The 18,775-nt window shown below is 39.1% G+C and overlaps 3 protein-coding genes across 3 annotated transcripts; 2 read left to right on the forward strand and 1 right to left on the reverse strand.

The window, feature by feature from the left end:
- Positions 1-1,403: 1,403 nt before the first annotated feature.
- Positions 1,404-3,180, reverse strand: PpBr36_10212 (uncharacterized protein; the record flags this gene model as incomplete). The annotated part of the gene is made up of 2 exons (XM_029897325.1): positions 1,404-2,390; positions 2,482-3,180. 2 exons carry the CDS (start codon positions 3,178-3,180, stop codon positions 1,404-1,406), a joined length of 1,686 nt encoding a protein of 561 aa, XP_029744368.1.
- Positions 3,181-4,820: 1,640 nt separating this feature from the next.
- On the forward strand, positions 4,821-6,323 carry PpBr36_10213 (uncharacterized protein; the record flags this gene model as incomplete). Its single annotated transcript, XM_029897326.1, has 3 exons — positions 4,821-4,943; positions 5,059-5,706; positions 5,811-6,323. The coding sequence occupies 3 exons, from the start codon at positions 4,821-4,823 to the stop codon at positions 6,321-6,323; spliced, it is 1,284 nt and encodes a 427-aa protein (XP_029744267.1).
- A 7,040-nt stretch (positions 6,324-13,363) lies between these two features.
- PpBr36_10214 (uncharacterized protein) lies at positions 13,364-13,678 on the forward strand (the record flags this gene model as incomplete). Its single annotated transcript, XM_029897327.1, has 1 exon — positions 13,364-13,678. The coding sequence occupies one exon, from the start codon at positions 13,364-13,366 to the stop codon at positions 13,676-13,678; it is 315 nt and encodes a 104-aa protein (XP_029744373.1).
- Between the last annotated feature and the right edge of the window lie 5,097 nt (positions 13,679-18,775).

The raw sequence follows: 18,775 nt of genomic DNA on the forward strand, positions 1-18,775 counted from the left end.
TGAAGTTTCTTCGGAAATAAAAAACTCGTCATCGGTTGTCATACCATTTATCTATTAGCACTTATTTATAGTCTGCCTTTACAACGTTTATAATTTATTCAAAACCTTATGTGAATTTCTCGTATTGGCGACTCGTACTCATGCTCTATAAAACTTCCAGCTAATACGTGAAAAAAATGCACTATTACCCACTTGTTTATTTTTAGACGTAGGCCCTTTCTCTAATCAACTGAATAGTTGGGATATGTACGCTGAGTTCCATATTACATCCAAGATTTTAATTCTTTTTTTTATCATAGATTACCGTTCCCTGATAATCCGATGTAGAATTTCTCACCCAAAGTTGCTCACCGTAATTACTGGAAACAAAGGCGGGAGGCCTTGGACTGGTTTTCCACCTGACGATTGTTACTTGCTTAAGAAAGCCGCCGATCTTATTAATACACCATGCGTAAGTTGGCTTCATCAGTGGTGACAGCGCCGATCGGTGCGCCATACAAATCTATATTTAATTTAACGCGGAAACCTTTCGAGGTGTCCATGTACAGCTTCAGTTGACTGATGGATTCCGCCTTTATTACTGGCATGGTCCTCATCGATAAACCGCATAAAAAGCCCCTTACTCTTGACTGCAGAGAAAACCTTGCTGTTAGGCAGTTGTTAACTACAACGTTTATTTAATTAATTTTCTACAGTACCTTTTTCTTTATTTTGCTTTCTTTTCCTTTTTCTTTTCTTCTTCCCTTTCGTCAACTCCTAGTTGTTTTCAATTCGCTCACTCCTTTTTCTCCTTCGCCTCCACTATGCAGTTCAAGTCCACCTTCGCCATCTTCGCTGCCGTTACAGCTTCTCTGCCAGCGGTAAACGCTGGTAACGATTGTATTATCGAACATCACTTGGGCACTAGAATAAAGAAGATTCCAGCTAAATCAGCCGGCCCAACAGAAGTTGCAGGACATCGGGTTTGGGTTTACGGCGACTGCAAGACATATCCCACAGCTCTTCCTGATGGGTCGCAACTTATTGGGCGAGGAATTACAGAAGAAGATTTGAAAGAGGAAGATTGCTTTGAATTAGACATTTCTGATCGACGTGGATCAACAATGAATTCAGAGAAGCGTGGTCGTCAGGGATCGGCTTAGGAACTCGCATGTGGCGTTCTTTACTAAATTTTTATTTCGACCTGGTTAAGAGAGATTGAAAGAACTCTTTGTTCGGATTTACTGCGGGGTATTTCCGGACTTCTTTTTTGTTTTTTTTATTTTTTTAAATCATTATTCAACCAGAGAGGTTCAAAGACTGCAAGCAGAGCGCTTTCTAGCATCTAATGAACAACGTAATCTCGTGCCACGCCTCGCTCCTGAAAGCTACGTCAGTGCTGGACAAAGTCCTGTTGCACAGGATCAGCCATTCTTCGGGGTGGTCCCATCATTGGCAAAGCCCTTGACCGTGACCTGCCCACCGAGAGCCTGCGTGGCAAAGTTGAACAGGCCGAACCGGTATCCCGTGAAAAAGTTCCACTCGTTGATCATGGTGAACGACGGACCGAGGCCCGTGAAGCTGTTCCCGTCCGTGCTATAGCTGAAACTGGCCTGGCGCACCGGCTGCAGGCCAAACGCCGGCGTGATGTCCGCCTCGACGCGCAGCCACACCGTCGCGCCGCCGACATTCGGCCCCGTCGCCACCACCGTCCCTTTGCTCTCGGTGACCCAGCCGGAGCCGAGGTTGACGCCGTTGAGCCGCACCAGCTGCGCGTTGCCGTTGTTCTTGTGCACGCCGATGTAGCCCGCCTTGTCGCGGAACATGGCGAGGCCGGCGCGGTCGCCGTCGCGCATCTGGCTCACGTCGAGCTGGATCGTGGCCGTGGTGCGCGGGCCCGTGATGCGGTGCGTGAGCGTGTTGCGCGCGTTGAACAGGTCGTCCGTGACCGTCGCCGTCTGCAGCACGAGCCCGCCGCCGCCGCCGGCCAGGCGGAACTTGCTCGTGTCCGGGTTGTGGTTCCACTCCCACTTGGGCCCGAGGGCCGACCCGGTGAAGAGGTCGACGCCCCTCGGGCCCGGGACGGTCTTGGACGTGCGCACGGGCATGGGGTAGGACGTGCCCCAGCGGCCCTGGCTGTCCTTGACCAGCTGCGGCCAGTCGTCGCTGGTCCAGGTCAGCGGCGCCAGGACGGGGATGCGGCCGCCCGGGTACGCATCCAGGAAGGCCATGTAGTGCCAGTTGCCGTCCTTGGTGTCGACCATGCCGCCCTGGTGCGCCCAGCCGGCGTTGCTGAGCGGGCCGGGCACGCTGTCGAAGAGCACGCGCGCCTCGTAGGGGCCAAAGGGGGAGCGGGACCGGAGCACGTACTCGCCCGAGGCGACCTTGGTCGGGACGATCCAGTAGAAGCCCTGTTGGCTGGGGTCAGTGTATGCTCGAGCATCTGCTTAGATATAGGGTTTCCACGGCATGGTTCTTGATGCAGTTTTCGGAGTTTCATACCTTGATTTTGTACATGTGCGCACCCTCCAGGTAGATGTCCCCGCTGTCGTAGACCTGCTGGGAGCGGACCTCACTCAGGCCGTCGGCCGACAGCTGGGCCACGGTGAGCTTTCTGTTGCCGTAGACGACATACATGGTGTCGTTGTCGTCGATCAGGATCCCATTGTCGTAGTAGCACTTGTTGATGACCGAGCTCTGCTTCCAATTCCAGCTCTGGGCCTCTCCGTTGTTGTCCTTGGCGCGGCTGCCGGCGCTGGTGTAGACGTAGGTCTTGCCCGTACTTTGGATGCAGCCCATCCAGTAAAACATGTCGTTGCTGGCGCGGTACCGCATGGAGCTGGCCCAGATGCCCTTGACGTAGGCTCTCGACCCGGCGCCGTTGAGGTTGTACTCGTTGCCAAAGTCGAGGCGCGGGACCGAGTGCGACACGGGCGTCCAGTTGGCCAGGTCGTACGACTTGTGCACGGGGGCGCCGGGGCTAAAAGCAAAGGTCGACGTCGTCTTGTAGAAGACGTCGCCGACGCGGAACACGTCAATGTCCGGCAGGTCCTCCCACAGGATCGGGTTCGTGAACGTCGCCGACTGCCGTGGCTCCAGCAGTGGCGTCGCCGCCGAGGTGCCAGCGGGCAGCGCCATGCCCGTAGCTGTGAGCAGGGCGCCGGCGACGAGTGCTGCTGCTGGGATGCGTGTCAGAACCATTGTTGGTGACTCTCTAAAGGTTTGTCTCGGTTGCGGCTGACGACGGCAAAAGAGAAAAGAGGAAAAGGAGAAACCTGGTTCGGATGGGGAGCGGCCCACTCCAGACCAAGGCACTTTTTATGCCGACATGTTTACTCACCTTGGATTCGTATTTCAGTTGTTCGTGCCACGATGGTAATAACTGTCTACCCAAGGAGACGACGGGCTGCGACTCAGAGAGCGATCAAAGAGCGAGATTATGTCATGATTCGGAATGATGATGGGAGTTCTTCCGGAGCCATCATGGATACCCCCCCCATATGGTACGATTTTGGCGATTTTGATTCGAGCGCCTAAAAAAAGCCATGGCGATTTCCCCAGATATTTTCAGCCAAACGGAAAGAGACGCGCCGATGTAACGTGAGGATATTTTTCCGCTTGGCTCTTGTTGATCTGAGAGTCATTTAGAAACTCCGTATAAATGAGAAAAGGCGGGGCTTTTTTTTTTTTTTTTTTTTTTTTTTTTTTTTTTCCCGACCCTTTGTTCAAATCCATGTTTTGGATCGAATTGGTAAAGAGCAAACAGGCTTTGCTCTACTGTCTCGTGTTGTGCAATCGGCGAGTAATGCAAATTTTGCCATCAAATACCTAGCAGCAGAGGAGACTCAGAGGATCGAGTAGCAGTGGCATTACAAGGTTGAAGGGAATTGCTCAGCCAAGGTCCCCCCAGCTCTACAAGCCAAAACAGAATCCTTGATACAAACAAAGCTGTTGACCATTCCACCCACCCATTGACATGCCGACAGCTGCCTATACTTTCTCTGAATTGCATATTAGATCCAGTAAAATCTCTTACCGCAAAATATCAGTCCTGGGAGAATGCCGGCATCCACGTTCGCCATCATGGTAAGCTTTCCCCGCGTTTACTAGCGGAGTTCCGTCCCCACTCCCGCCAACTCAGGGATCAGGAGGTTAGATTCCCGGGTGCGGGGCTGCGCTCATTGCAGGCTGGTGCAGGTGCTCAGGGGCCCTAGCTGTCAAAACGGTGGTACAAGGGTGGCATATGCACCAAGAACCGATGCAATGCGACCCTGTCTGCAATGGCTCGACAATTTAAGATGTCGCATGGACAACCCGACCATAAAAAGAAAAAGAAATAAAAAAAAAAAAAAACTAAAAACACACACACACACACACACACATTTGATTTCTCACAAATGCATCACGCATATGACAAAGATGACCATGGTAAATTTTCTGTAATAACGTCGGCTCAATGCGGCGGTGAATACATCGACAGGCAGGAAAAAAAGCAAAAGCCAAGATTCCACCACCCAGATTTACAGAAAGAGCTTAGTGGAGGCATGTGCTTATGTTTTTGCTATTCCCCTCTCGAGAATACGAGACAAGGAAGATCTCTGTGAACATCTGCACAGCTTGTTGTTGCAAAAATTGTTCATTCATTCATTCCGCCAGGATCGCGATATTACACCCTTTGCTCAAGCCGCGAGGGTATATAATACCCTGCACTCAACGGCTTGGGCGACAAATTGTAGAGCGATAGACACAGCGAATTTCTCGGTAGCCATTCTGTTTGAGCAAAACAGAGCGCATCATTATCTCGCACCAGACATCTCGCTTTCGTGCTTTTGATCTCAGCCATGGTTGCCAAGACGGTTACTCTCGCCAGCACGGCGATACTTGCTCTGGCCATCGCTTCACCTATGGAGAAGCGCCTCGAAAATGGCCTGGGTCGCACGCCAGCGCTGGGGTGGAACAGCTGGGTAGGCAGGCTAACATCTTTGTCCCTTTTCGTCCATCCACAACCCACAATTCGATTCGCCATCCCCTTCTCCCCTTCATTGACAAACCCGGCCGCTGACCCTCCAAACAACCCAGAACGTTGCGCAATGCAACGCCGCGACTGAGGCCTTCGCCCTGGACACGGCCAATCGCTTCATCAGCATGGGGCTCAAGGACCTGGGCTACACGTACGTCAACATCGACGACTGCTGGAGCACCATGCAGCGCAACTCGTCGGGCTACCTGGTCGCGGACCCCAAGAAATGGCCGCGAGGCATCAAGCCTGTCGTCGACGAGATCCACGCCAAGGGCCTCAAGTTCGGCCTGTACGGCTCCGCCGGCACCAAGACGTGCGCCGGCTACCCGGCCTCGCAGGGCTTCGAGCGAAAGGACGCCCAGCTGCTGGCCGAGTGGGGCGTCGACTACTGGAAGCACGACAACTGCTACACCCCCTGCCGCCAGGGCCTGCCCCAGACCTGCCCGGAGGAGCAGGTGGTGGGCAACACGAAGACTTGGTACGGCACCATGCGCGATGCCGTCCTGGCCACCAAGAAGCCCATCTTCTTCAGCCTGTGCAACTGGGGTCGCGATCGGGTCTGGGAGTGGGGCAAGGACTACGGCAACTCGTGGAGGATGAGCATCGACATCTGGAACGACTGGGCTTCAGTCATCAGGATCGGGTCCGCCGCGGCAGGGATAGCGCAGTACGCGGCCCCGGGAGGTTTTAATGACCTGGACATGATGGTAAGTCTGTCCTTGGAGAAAGAAGGGGGGGATTCTCTGCGTATCCATTAATGGCTGGCGCTTGCCTTTGCTGACATTGACCGGAACCCCTTCTTCCACAACAGCAAATCGGCAACGGCGCCCTCAACGCAGCCCAGGAGCGCACCCACATGGGAATATGGGCCATCGCCAAATCCCCCATCATCCTGGGCACGGACCTGTCCAAGATCTCGGCCTCGTCGCTGGCCATCGTCAAGAACAAAGGCATCATTGCCATCAACCAGGACAAGCTCGGGAAGGCAGCCACCTACTTCCAGCCGCCTGGAAAGCCTGCCCCGGTCAACGGTCAGCTGTACCCTTACTGGGCAGGTCCGCTCAGCGACGGCGTCGCCATAGGCCTCACCAACGCCATGGGCACGGGCCGCCAGACCCTCGCCGTCGACTTCAAGGATGTCCCAGGCCTCGGGGCGGGCACGTGGTCGTGGACTGAGATGTACAGCGGCAGAACGGGGACGGGTACGGGTGTGAGCTTCGACCTGGAGAGGTACGATATGGCTGTCTTCAAGGTGACGAAGCCTAGGACCGCAGAGATGGTTAACCAAGCTGATGGCGCCTCTGTGTCGTTTGGGATGTCGTGAGGGGGCGTCAATTCTAAGGTCGTTTGGACCTGCAGAAAGACCCCCAGGCTTATCTCAGGGCTCATCCCTGAAGCCCAGAGCTCCACAATTGATCCATTTCGTGGTTTAATTGCGGTTTTGCAATGCATTCGTGGGTTTGTCCAAAAAACGCTCTGGTTTAGGTTTGAGGACAATTTGTGGATTTTCGCCGCTAATAACGGTAATTTCGTCAGAGCGGCAACCAATACTCCGTTGGAAATAAATAAATAAAAATCGTAAAACTATATGGTTCATACGTTGGATAGTATGTTTATTGGAACTATTAACAACGATTTGATTTATATCTGTATATATTATAACGTCCCAGTTCGATACCGTTTGCTTTAAATCCGGTTATGGCGGTATTGATTTTCGATTTCTTTTATATCAATTTTGTTTTTCGATAAAATGGCGAAATATTTGAACGTAGGAGGTGGTCTATAAATTCATAAAGATATTCTTAATTTTGGTATCTATACCGGATTGTATAAGCCGTTAAACAAACGAATAGGTTTATTATGCGTTTTTATAATAGATTTACAGTAGAAACGCTTTTATATTTTTTACTAGTCTCAGGGCTCATCCCTGAAGCCCAGAGCTCCACAATTGAGCGTGGCTCAATTGCGGCTTTGCAATGTACCTGTGGGTCCATCCAAAGAACGCTCTGGTTCAGGTCTGAGGACAACTTGTCGATTTTCGCCGCTCATGGCGGTATTTTCGTCAATTCGGCGACCAACACTCCGTTATGAAAAAATAAATAAAAATCGTAAAAATAAGCGGTTTGTACGTTCAAGATAGCATTTAGTACCGCTATTAACAACAATTTGGTTTATATTTTTATATGTTTAATTGGGCGAATTTGCTAGGCCCTGCCCTTAATCCGCTTATGGCGGTACTATTTTTTCGATTTTATTTCGATTTTCGTATTTTTTTTATATTATTTTTATTTGTTAATATAATTTCAAGAGTTTTATGGGCGGGGGATAGTATATAAATAAATAACCGTATACCAGATTTTGGTATATATATTTGATTATATAAACCGTTAAATAAACGGATAGGTAAGGTATATACAATTTTATATAAAATTTACAATCGAAACGCTTTTATAGTTTTGCCAATTATGGCGATAATAGAACCAAAATTTCAGGGATTGGATAGCGTATATATACAAACGTCTACGTGAGATCCGCTTTGTAATAGCGGCTTTATTACTATTTTTATTAAAAGAAATGGTAAAATTATGTTGTTTTTATATTTTTTCTATTATTTAATAGAATATAAATGGTATAAAAAACGTTAAATAAAATTAATATATAATAATTGATCACCGATACTATATTAGAGTTTTTCCAAATTTGAACATAATTGGACGATTTATTAAGTTTTCTAATAAAATATTTATTAAATGAAAAATGTTAATATAATATTTATTTTAAGCGGTAATCGCATGCACTTTCCACCGCCACGCTAATTTGAAAATTGCTTTTATAGTAATATATTTTATTTGTAAGAAACATTTTTGTTTAAAACAATAAATTAAAAATAAAAATATATATTAAAATTTAGAAAATAAATTTAATATTTAAATATTTATACAATTGGATAAGATATACCCACGGCCCTTGCGTTAAAAAATAGAAAAAATTCATTTATTACAACGCAGGTTATCTTATATTTTTACGATTTTTATTCATTTATTTATTCGAATATTTAATTGTATATAGTGGTTATACTATTGGTATTACGTATGCAGTGCATGTACAGTGCGAAAATAGTACAAATACCCGCCATAAGCGGGGAAAATCGACAAGTTGTCCTCAAACTAGAACGAGCGCGATCTTTTCGGCCAATGTAATTGGTCGAAAAGCCATGTGGCTAAAAGGTACATGGAGCGTTCGGTCCCCATTGCGAAGCAGGGGGGTCTAGTCTGAGCACTGAGACTAATCTTTTACCAGTTTCAACGATAATAAAACTGAAATGACACGGATTAAGTAACGTATATAAGCAGACGTTCACGCCATATCCGATTTGTTATACCTAGCTTAATCATTGCTTTATAAAAGAAAAACGGTAAACTTGTACTATTCTTTTATTTTATGTTTTGTTTAATTAAATAAAACTTGCTGAAGAAGACTGTGTAAGATTCATGGAAACTAGAATTCGTTTTTATTTATATTAAAATATCACTTTGTTTTATAAGTGACGAGGCGAATTATTATTTATTTAACAAATTATCGAATTGCATATAAATATTAACAAAATGTTAGATAATCACATGTATCTGCCACCGTTATATTGTATAATAGTATACTTGCCCTGTATACCATAAATCATAATAATAACGTAATCATTAATATTTAAAAGAAACTGTTGGAATAGAGGTAATCGCGGTCAAATTAACAGTAGAGCGATGAATCACGTGCAATGCCGCACGGGCCAATTACACGTGACTCACCCGCCCAATTGCGAAATATAAGACGGAAGGACGTTTAGAAACTCACCTCTAAACAGTTTCATAGAACAGATAATCAATATATATTTTTATACTCGTATAACAACGTTCTATTAATCGATTAACATTACGGAAAACCTATTATCACTGATTAATATTACTTAAATAATACAGAAAAACAAAATAAAAGGATTAAATGTTAATCCCGTTATTTTATAAGTGTTTAGGATTAACAGGAGATTTTACGGTTAATAAAAGAAAGCCGTCCTAACCAGTTGGAATTTTTACATTAAACGTGTAACGTTTTTATAAAACGTTACGTGAAAAAAATAATTACCGTTATTTTACGAGTATTTAAAGGTTTTTAAAATTTACCATTTGGGCAAATTACCTTATAAATCAACAAATAATAGCAAAAACGTATATTATCAAGTAAAGTACGATAAAATAAACGCAAAAACCGGTTCCCAGGTTAACGACGAACGCTATGATAGGGTACCAACCCTTTTCGACAATATATTGTCGAAATTCCAATTATTTTTATCAATAAAGGAACGAACCGAGGCGGAATCCCTGTACGAACCCTCCCACGAACTCCCGGAAAACCCAGAAAAAACATTAGTAATTCAACGAAAAATATGGATTTTTAAAATATTTAACCGATTTAAAAAGGACGAACGCGGAAAAACATTATTGTTAATTATATGCGTCATTTAGCATGTAATGGGTCCACCTTTATTTATATATAAGCTATAATAGATAGTGCCGAAATGGGGCTGTCGGGGTTATCGGTTTATCCGTTAGTCTCAGTGCTCAGACTAGACCCCCCTGCTTCGCAGTGGGGACCGAGCGCTCCATGTACCTTTCAGCCACATGGCTTTTCGACCAATTACATTGGCCGAAAAGATCGCGCTCGTTCTAGTCTGAGGACATCTTGTCGCATTTCGCCGTTTATAGCGGGTATATATATTATATTATAAAAACGCTTTATTAACGCCCTGCGACCGCACGTTAAATGTGATTACTTGCATTATTTATACGCGCAACCAATTGAACAGCGGTGTAATTAACACATTGTATTTCAAATATAATAATAAAAAGAATAGTATAATTATAGTAAACAATTAAATATTCGAATATAATATTTAATAAAGATTGAAAAAATATAGTATAACCTGCGTTAGATTGATTGGAATTTAAGGATTTTGGGGGTATAGGCCGCGTCCTTATATTTAATTTATTTAAAAAGAAGTTTCAATTATTTAGTAAAATTTGTATTTTATTATTATACTTAATTATTGTTTTCAATAATAATATATAATACTGGTTTAAAACCAAGTACTAATGTTTATGATTGAGCGCATCAAAGACTACAAAGTGTATGCAATTATCGTTTGAAACAAAGCTTTTATTAATATTTTTGTATTATTTATTAATATCTCGAAAAACTGAATAATTTACGGAAATAACTTGAAAATAAAATGAAATTTTAGTATTCCCATTCTGTTATAAGTCTACATATAATCGTCAATCAATGTCATTTTTATAAATTCTATTTAATTAAATAAAGCAAAAAATGGAAAAATAGCACAAATTTAACATTTCCTTTTATAAAAAAATAATGCAGACGGGTATTACAAATCGGATTTCACGTTGACGGCTTTATCTGTGTTGCATTCAATTCATGAAGTTTTAGTTTTATTATTGTAAAAATTGGTAAAAATATAAAAGCGTTTCGATTGTAAATTATATATAAAATTACATACATCTTACCTATCCGCCCATTCAACGGCTTATATAATTCGATATATATACCAAATTGGAATATTATATTACGTCTGTATATACCATCCCCCACTTGCAAAATGCATAAACTTTGGCCGCAAAATAAAATAAAATAAAATTGATTAAATAAAGCAAAAGATTAATATAAAATATATATCTAACATTTTCTTATACTAGAGATTTTTCAATGCGAATATTATGGATAAGGTCCAATGTGGACGTTTGCTTTTATACGTAGTCCAATCCCTGTAATTTTGGTTTTATTATCGTCAAAATTGGTAAAAACATTAACGAATTTCGATTGTAAATTATATATAAAAATGTGTTTACTTTACCTATCCGCTTATCTAACGGTTTATATAGTCCGGATTCAAAACCAAAATTTGATGTAACGGTATATATATATATATATATATATATATACGACGCTCCACGTCCAAGAATTATAATATTTGGTTAAGAATTGAAAATAATATTAAAAGAAATCGAAAATCGAAAAAAAAATCGAAAAAACAAAACAGCCATAAACGGATTAAGGGCAGGTGGTATCCAATTCGACCGTTATAACAAATAAAAGCATAAATTAAATCGCTGTTTATAGCGGTATTAAACGCTATTTTTAACGATATTTCTTTTTTTAATATTTTGCGTAATTATGGAATAATAAAGCAGTGTCGGTCGAAAAAAGGCCAAAAATACCGCCATAAACGGCGAAAATCGACAAATTGTCCTCAAACCTGAACCAAAGCGTTCTTTGGATGGACCCACAGGTACATTGCAAAACCGCAATTGAGTTACGAAGTGGAGCGAAGTGGATTAATTGTGGAGCTCTGGGCCTCAGGGCTGAGCCCTGAGACTAATAATAACCAAAATAAAGCCTGAATCAAGGCTTTTCAACGATATAAAATACATTTTAGGGCATAAACTAAGACCTTTCCGGGCTTATAACCTATTACCAATATAGATTATTAACAGGGACTTAAACAGTAGCTTAGGTGCGGCGTGGTACGAATTAATGCGATAAAACCTGTAATTACAAAGGTTAAATGCACTAAATCCATTAAATTTTAGAGTTAATAGTTAACACTATTTGGTGGGGGAGATTCTGCTTTGCTTCCCCTATTCACCTTCCGATGTCGAAATGGTGGTCCACACGCTAAAACGAGTTCCGGTGCGGCAACGATTTTCCGAAAAATAATTTTATAAAGGTTTTTTTTTCAAAAAAACCCTTTATTACCATATAAACCATTTCTGGGTTCGCACGTATTGGCTGACTGAGTGAAATTTTTTAACCGATACAGGGTAGCTGACTCGTAAATACAGGGTGGGTATCATACCCGGTACAGGGTAATCCCCACTCGCTGGACTTTAAATCGCAGTTCCTATAATATACAATAAACAGATAACCCAACAATCCCGACAGCCCCACTTCGGAATTATATATTGTGCATTATATACAAATAAAGGTGAACCTAGAACATGCAAAATAATGCATATAACTAACACGTTTCGATTTTCGATTTCTTTTACATTACTTTTGTTTTTTTAACAAAATTCAAAGCTTTCACGTGGTGGTTGGTATACGGATAAACTCCACTGTAATAAGTTTTGGCCAATACATCATTCGTAATAAGGGGTTCAAAGATCGAATACGTAGTATGTATATATATATATATATATATATATTCCCAGTTACACTTAAAATCAAAACACTTCTATATTTTTACAAATTTTAACGATAATAAAAGCAAAATTGCAATAACTAGAGAAGGTACATAAGCAAACTTCCACGTAAGATCCCTTCTTGCAGTATCTAGCATGATTATTATTCTGTGAAAATAACGGTTAAGTTTACCTTATTTTTACTTTTTCGTGATTTTTTCCGTTTTGTTAGTTGAATGAGATAAATAGAAAAGAAAACTTAAATATAATCATAAAGTATAAACTTATTTGCTGTTAGCATTAAAAGCCTATCTATTTTAGATATACTCTGCCTCTACATTTATGTGTTCAAGAGACTGTATAATTAAATACAAAGCCTAATAAAATATTTAGTCTAAGCGAGAATTATACAAACTTTGCCCCTTAAAATTTGCAAAACCTTATATTAGATCAAATAGCTTTTTACCCGCTATATATATCAAAAATTATATTTTGAGACCGAGCAAAAACGTTGATATAAGATATAAACAAAAGTACTCAATGTTTAAATATTATTAAAACTAAAACAATTAATAATACTGTTTTTGAAACTAAAAAATGAGAAAGCTCGAAATAATACAATGTAAATTCCCTTACATTTTGACCATTGTTATTCTTGTTTTTACTAAAATATCTCACTTTGTACAGTGTTTATACTGCTATTTGTTCCTTTTACGGTGTGTTTACAGTGCAATTACTCACCGTAAACGACGGAAATCGACAAGATGTTTTTAGACTAAAACGAGCGCGGATTTTCGGCCCATTTAATGGGTAGAAAAACTATGTGTTTGAAAGGTATATGAATCGATCGATCCCTATTGCGAAGCAGGGGGGTTTAATTTGAGCATTAAAACTAGGTTGGTCCAGTTCTATTTTAGGAAATGAAACACTCCTAGGAACTCATGATTTGTTCTATTGATATTGTTTATGCATTCAATTTATACAAATCAAAATATTTACTTAAACCTCTTCTCTTCCCCTCGTAAATGGAGAAACATTCCTTTGCATCGCCACCTTATTATTTAACAATACGTTTTACAAATTTGCTATTTTTTTCTATATCAAAAAACAATTATTTACCATGCATTTTTTCAAAACCACCACTCAAGTTTTCACCTTGTTTGCCCTTAGCACCATGGCCCTCCCTACACGGTGCAATATCGCCATAACCCAAAACCCACGGGCTATTGTATCGCGATCCGATACCCCCCAAAAGAATAACTTGGATAATTCAACTGGCCAAAACAATAATAAAAAGCACGCGATTTGGAAATGCAGCTGCCAGGCAGAGTTCCCAAACTCAGACGCTTACAATAAGCATTGGGACAGTGTCCATGGCCCTAAGGGTAGCGACCCAAAAGTGCTTAAGCAGTGTGCTCTCGACCCTCATCCCTAAAGCCCAGAGGTTCACTCATTGAGCCGTGCCACAATTCGTGGTTTTGCAATGTATTTGTGGGTCCATCCAAAGAACGTTTTGGTTTAGGTTTAAGGATAATTGGTCAATTTTCGCGGTTTATAACGATATTTTCGTCAATTCGGCAACCAACACTCCCTTACAAAACGATAAATAGAAATTGAAAAAGAAAATAAATTGCAGGTTAGATAGAGTATTTGCTACGGTCATCAATAACAATTTATTCTATATTCTGAGCTATCATCATGCCCGAATTCGATATTATTTGCCTTGAATCTGGTTATAGCGGTATTGTGTTTTGGGTTTTTTTTCAATTTTAATCTTTTTTATATTATCTTTATTTTCTAACTAAATTTTCAAGTTTCTGCACGGAAAGGATGGTGAAAGTATATATCAAAGTAAATACAACTTTGGTATATACATCGGATTGTACAAGCCGTTGAATAATCGGATAAGTAGTTTACATATTTATTTGTACTAAATTTACTATTAAAATACCGTTAAGGCATTCCAAAACCCCCCCACGGGGGCCCGTGGCAGCCCAAATCGGTGGGGCGGCCAACCCGTGGGTGGGTTGAATTTTTTGTGGGGGGGCCCGGCCCGGCCCAAAACCGTACACGGGTTTTCTTGGCAACCCGCGGGCCCCCGTGGGAGAACCCGTAAAATTACAAATTTTCCATATTTATACTTATGATTTTTTTTCGAATTATAGGTAAAAATCACAATTACAAATAAAATATAGTTTACGATTAAGAATAAAATATAATATATAATAACGATTACAAATAAACCATAGCATAAAATGACGATAATAAATAAAATATAATATAAAATGACAATAATAAATAAAATATAATATAAAATAACGATTATAAATAAACCATAACATAAAATCACGATAATAAATCAAATATAACATAAAATCACGATAATACATCAAATATAATATAAAATCACGATTATAAATCAAATGTTATATAAATTTACGATTGCAAATAAAATATAAAAAGGAAAATAAATATATTAAACCTCTATTTTACAATTGGGAGTTTTTCGAATTACGCCCATATACGATACTACCCCGTACCCGTTTCACTGCCCTAAATGGGGTTTTTATTAACAGTTTGTTAAATTGAAACCCTTTTTAATTAAAAACGGGTAATGGGGGTATGCGGTTAATATTTCCCCGGATTAGGGTATTAGCGACCGCTACCTGAATAGGATTATCGTTATCCGAATTTGAATTTTCGTTTAATTCCCCCAAATTGTATACGAACCCAATAAATTCCTTAAAACGGTCGTTTTCAGCTTTTTCGTCTTCCGGGGATATAAATTCTTTATATACGATAAAAGTTTTAATACCGATTAAAAAAAATGATTTTTTTTTGATCGAGGCGTAAATAATAGCACGGTCCCGGATTACCGATAAGGTTAACGAAAATTGGTTAAAGGTAATCGAATTGTTTAACCATAATTATAACCGTTTAATAAAAGTGGAAGCAGCAGGAATAGTTAGAATATCGCGGGCGATTTGGGCAAATTCCGGGAATTTGGTTTCATAGGTAGCCCACCAGTTGAAAATATTATTATCGTTTTCCATAATTGCGGTAAATAATTGAGGATTAATATATATATACCAATGTAACCATCCGTATAATTATCCATAATTTGAAAATAACGAATTTTGAATAAGGAATATTTTGATTTTTGACCGGATATTTTTTTCAATAGAACGATCGATGGAATATGGGTTGGTTATTGGATTTAAACTTTGGCTGGGAACATGTTTGCGTTTTTTTGGACTCGGTTTCCGTTATAAAGTAAATAAAACTGGATCCGTTCCCGGGTGAATTGATTTTGTTTTGGGGTGGAAATTTGGATTTCGCCTTTGCGAATATAATTCGGCCAAACGATTAATGTTTCGGTTAATTAAATTTTCTATTTTTTGGTTGGTATGTTTTGGGTAATATCGGAACCTGTTTTTTTAAAATCCGTCCGCGTAGGTGGGATTAAAATAACCGCCACAAGGTATATTTTTCAATTTTTTAACGTTAAAATAGGTCGATATATTTGTCCAATTTTGTTCGTGCAATACGAATTGCGTTTTTTAAAATGGTATATTATCCCGTTTGTGGATATTTTTGGGCTTTTCCCTGAAATTTTCGTTCGAAATTGGTAAAAGCAATTCCAATAACTCCTAACCCAGATAAAACGTACGCAATTGTTTCTATTTTATTAGCGCCAAAAACATTGGTAAAAACCGCGATAGTTTTAATCGTTGCCAAAAAATATTTAAAAATCGTCCAACCTTTTGCAAATATTCGAAATTTGGATAAAATCGAATTCGCCCGGTTATCCTGGCTTTTTATTAACACAAGGTATTATTTAATAAATGATTTGATAGTTTTACGCAGTTAAAGCGTACGCGCAATAACCGAAGTGGTTAAATTCCATTTCGTTTGTATATTTTTAATTAAAAAACGGGGTTTTTTAACGCCAAATTCGCCAATAATTTGTTACAAATTGCAAAAGGATTCGGTACGTTTGGGGTTTTGGTGCAATAAAACCGCCAAATAATGTAATTAATATAAAAAATAATATATTAAATAATTATATTTCAAAATTTTTAATAAAATTAAACATTTATTTGGGCGATAATATGTTTTGGGGATATATCCTATATTTTAAATTCCTCCAAATTATTAATCGCCAAATATTCCTTATCGTTGGAATTAATTAAAAATGCGCGGAAATCTGTTTTGGGAATATGAAAATTTTAATATATAGCTTTTTTTACTAGTTGTAAAACGTAAATTATATAAGGGATTTGTAAAATGTTTGATTGCATTTATGGTTGGGGAATATTTTTTCGAATTTCCGTAATAACGTCCCCGGTGCGGAAATTGGAAATATTATTAACTGTAATAGCCAATATTTTGCTTTCCAATTTGTGTTTAAAAATAGTTTAAGCGGTAAGTTTTGCCAGTTTTTCCCTCGTCTTGCTGGCGTTAATTGCAATAAAATTTAAAATAATATACCGACGTACCCAATTATTGTCGATATAAGCGGCTATAATACCCCAAAAAACGTGTTTTAAACCGGGGTTTGTCCATCCGTCCACAACCAAAGAAAATTTGCCTTTTTTGGGGATATTTATTAAATTTTAGGCAATAATATTTTCGGATATATTTTTGCATTTTTTGGCGAGGGTTTGTGGCGATGGAACCCTCCATCGATCGTTTCGGGCTTGTACAAACATTTTAAATTCCGAATTTTGTATAATATTAAATCCTTTTCGCAATGAAATGCAAAGTCGGACGTATAATTCCTCGACCTCGTTTTTCGTATATTTGTGGATCTTTTTCGTTTAAAAAATGTAATTATATATTAATTTTTGCAAATATATAAATAATAATATAAAATGGTTATATGGAGGTTATATAAATGGTTATATGGATAGTTACATTTCGTTAATAAATGGAAAAAATTTATTATATAAAAATCCGTAAAAATTGAATTGGGGTTAAGTGAATCGTTTTGTGATCCGAGTTCGTTTTAAACATAAGTAATTGTATTCCGATGCCGTGTAAGGGTGCTGGTTCCATTATGCTGGTTTTTTTTCACTAAATTGGGGATGTTTCAACATTTGCAAACATTTTTTGCAAATTAAATATGGTTCGCCGTTTTTTCGAGAAAAACCCTAATAATAATATTACCAGATTTCCGCCAATTTAGATTTTTAAAACCCTTTAACGGTTGAATCGATTTTATTATTTGTCGGTTGCCAACGTCGAAACCAAAATCCAGAAACGAATAAATCGAGGAAATTGTTCCATAATTTAAATGTGTATATATAATACGCATCCTTTTTCCCGCCGTATAAAACAGGATTGTTGCAACCTGTATTTTGTTTATTTGCAAATACCGCAATAGATTTAATTTTAATTTCCAAATTTAATTTCAAAGGGAAATTATAATTGTACGAATTAACGCCAAGTAAACGTGGGACGGGTATATATATATTCGAAAAATGATTACGAAATTCGTTAATAATTTCAATATCCGGAGACACCAGTTTTTCGACTGAAGTTTCCGGAGGTGGTAATGCGGTATCCATTACGATAATGTGGTTAAAAGTTTTTAAAAAAAAAAGGAAAATCTTTTTTCGTTATTGTTTTGAAATTTAGGAAAAAATGGGATTGTGTTTAATTTGTCCGTTTAATTAAACAGTGGAATTTTGAATAATCGATAACGGGGAAACATCGGTTAAATTTTGTATTAAAAATTTGTTAAAATTAAAAATTTGTACTATTTAATTGTTTTTTTTTCCTTTTTTGCATTATTATTTGTCGCCAGGTTTTATTTACACAAATATGGCAAAAATAAAATAAAAAAAACGTCGACAAATTCCTAATTCTCCCAAATTAGACCAAATACTACCATATAATAAATAAGCATTTTTTTTTTAATTATCAGATATTTAAATTAACAATTTGTAGATTTCCGGTTAATTTACGTCGAACCCATTGCGTATTTTTACATTTTTTTAAACAAATAAGCCCCGAATTACCCTTACGATTACGGGAAATTCCAAAAACACCTTTACCTATTATCCATTTAAAAAATAATTTATAAATAAAACGAGGGAAAATTAAAAAAACCGCAAAAAAGGCAATTGGGGGCAAACCACCAAATCGAAATACCGGAAAATTTAATATACGGGTACAAAATAATGGATAATAGAGGAATAATCGTGCAAAACCGTTTAAACTTGGGAGTAAAAAATATAATTGGTTATATTGGATGGTTATATTTTAATAATTGTTTATAATAATTGCGTTAAAGGAAATCCGCCGATTGCAATTCCGTACAGACTTTTTAATCCCCAAAATCGCTTTTTAGCGCTTGGTTAAAGATGTAATGTCCACAATTGCGCTTTATATTACATTGCAAATACAAAAAAAGGCTTTAATAATATTGCAAAAAGCGGCGGAAATGTTTTTGGTACAATTATTTACTGCTTTAAACCTTGCTGCTATTTATGTAAAACGGGTTAAAATATCAACGAAAAATATATAA

The sequence above is a fragment of the Pyricularia pennisetigena genome (genome assembly GCF_004337985.1).
Source record: "Pyricularia pennisetigena strain Br36 chromosome 4 map unlocalized Pyricularia_pennisetigena_Br36_Scf_9, whole genome shotgun sequence".
Lineage (NCBI taxonomy): Eukaryota > Fungi > Ascomycota > Sordariomycetes > Magnaporthales > Pyriculariaceae > Pyricularia > Pyricularia pennisetigena.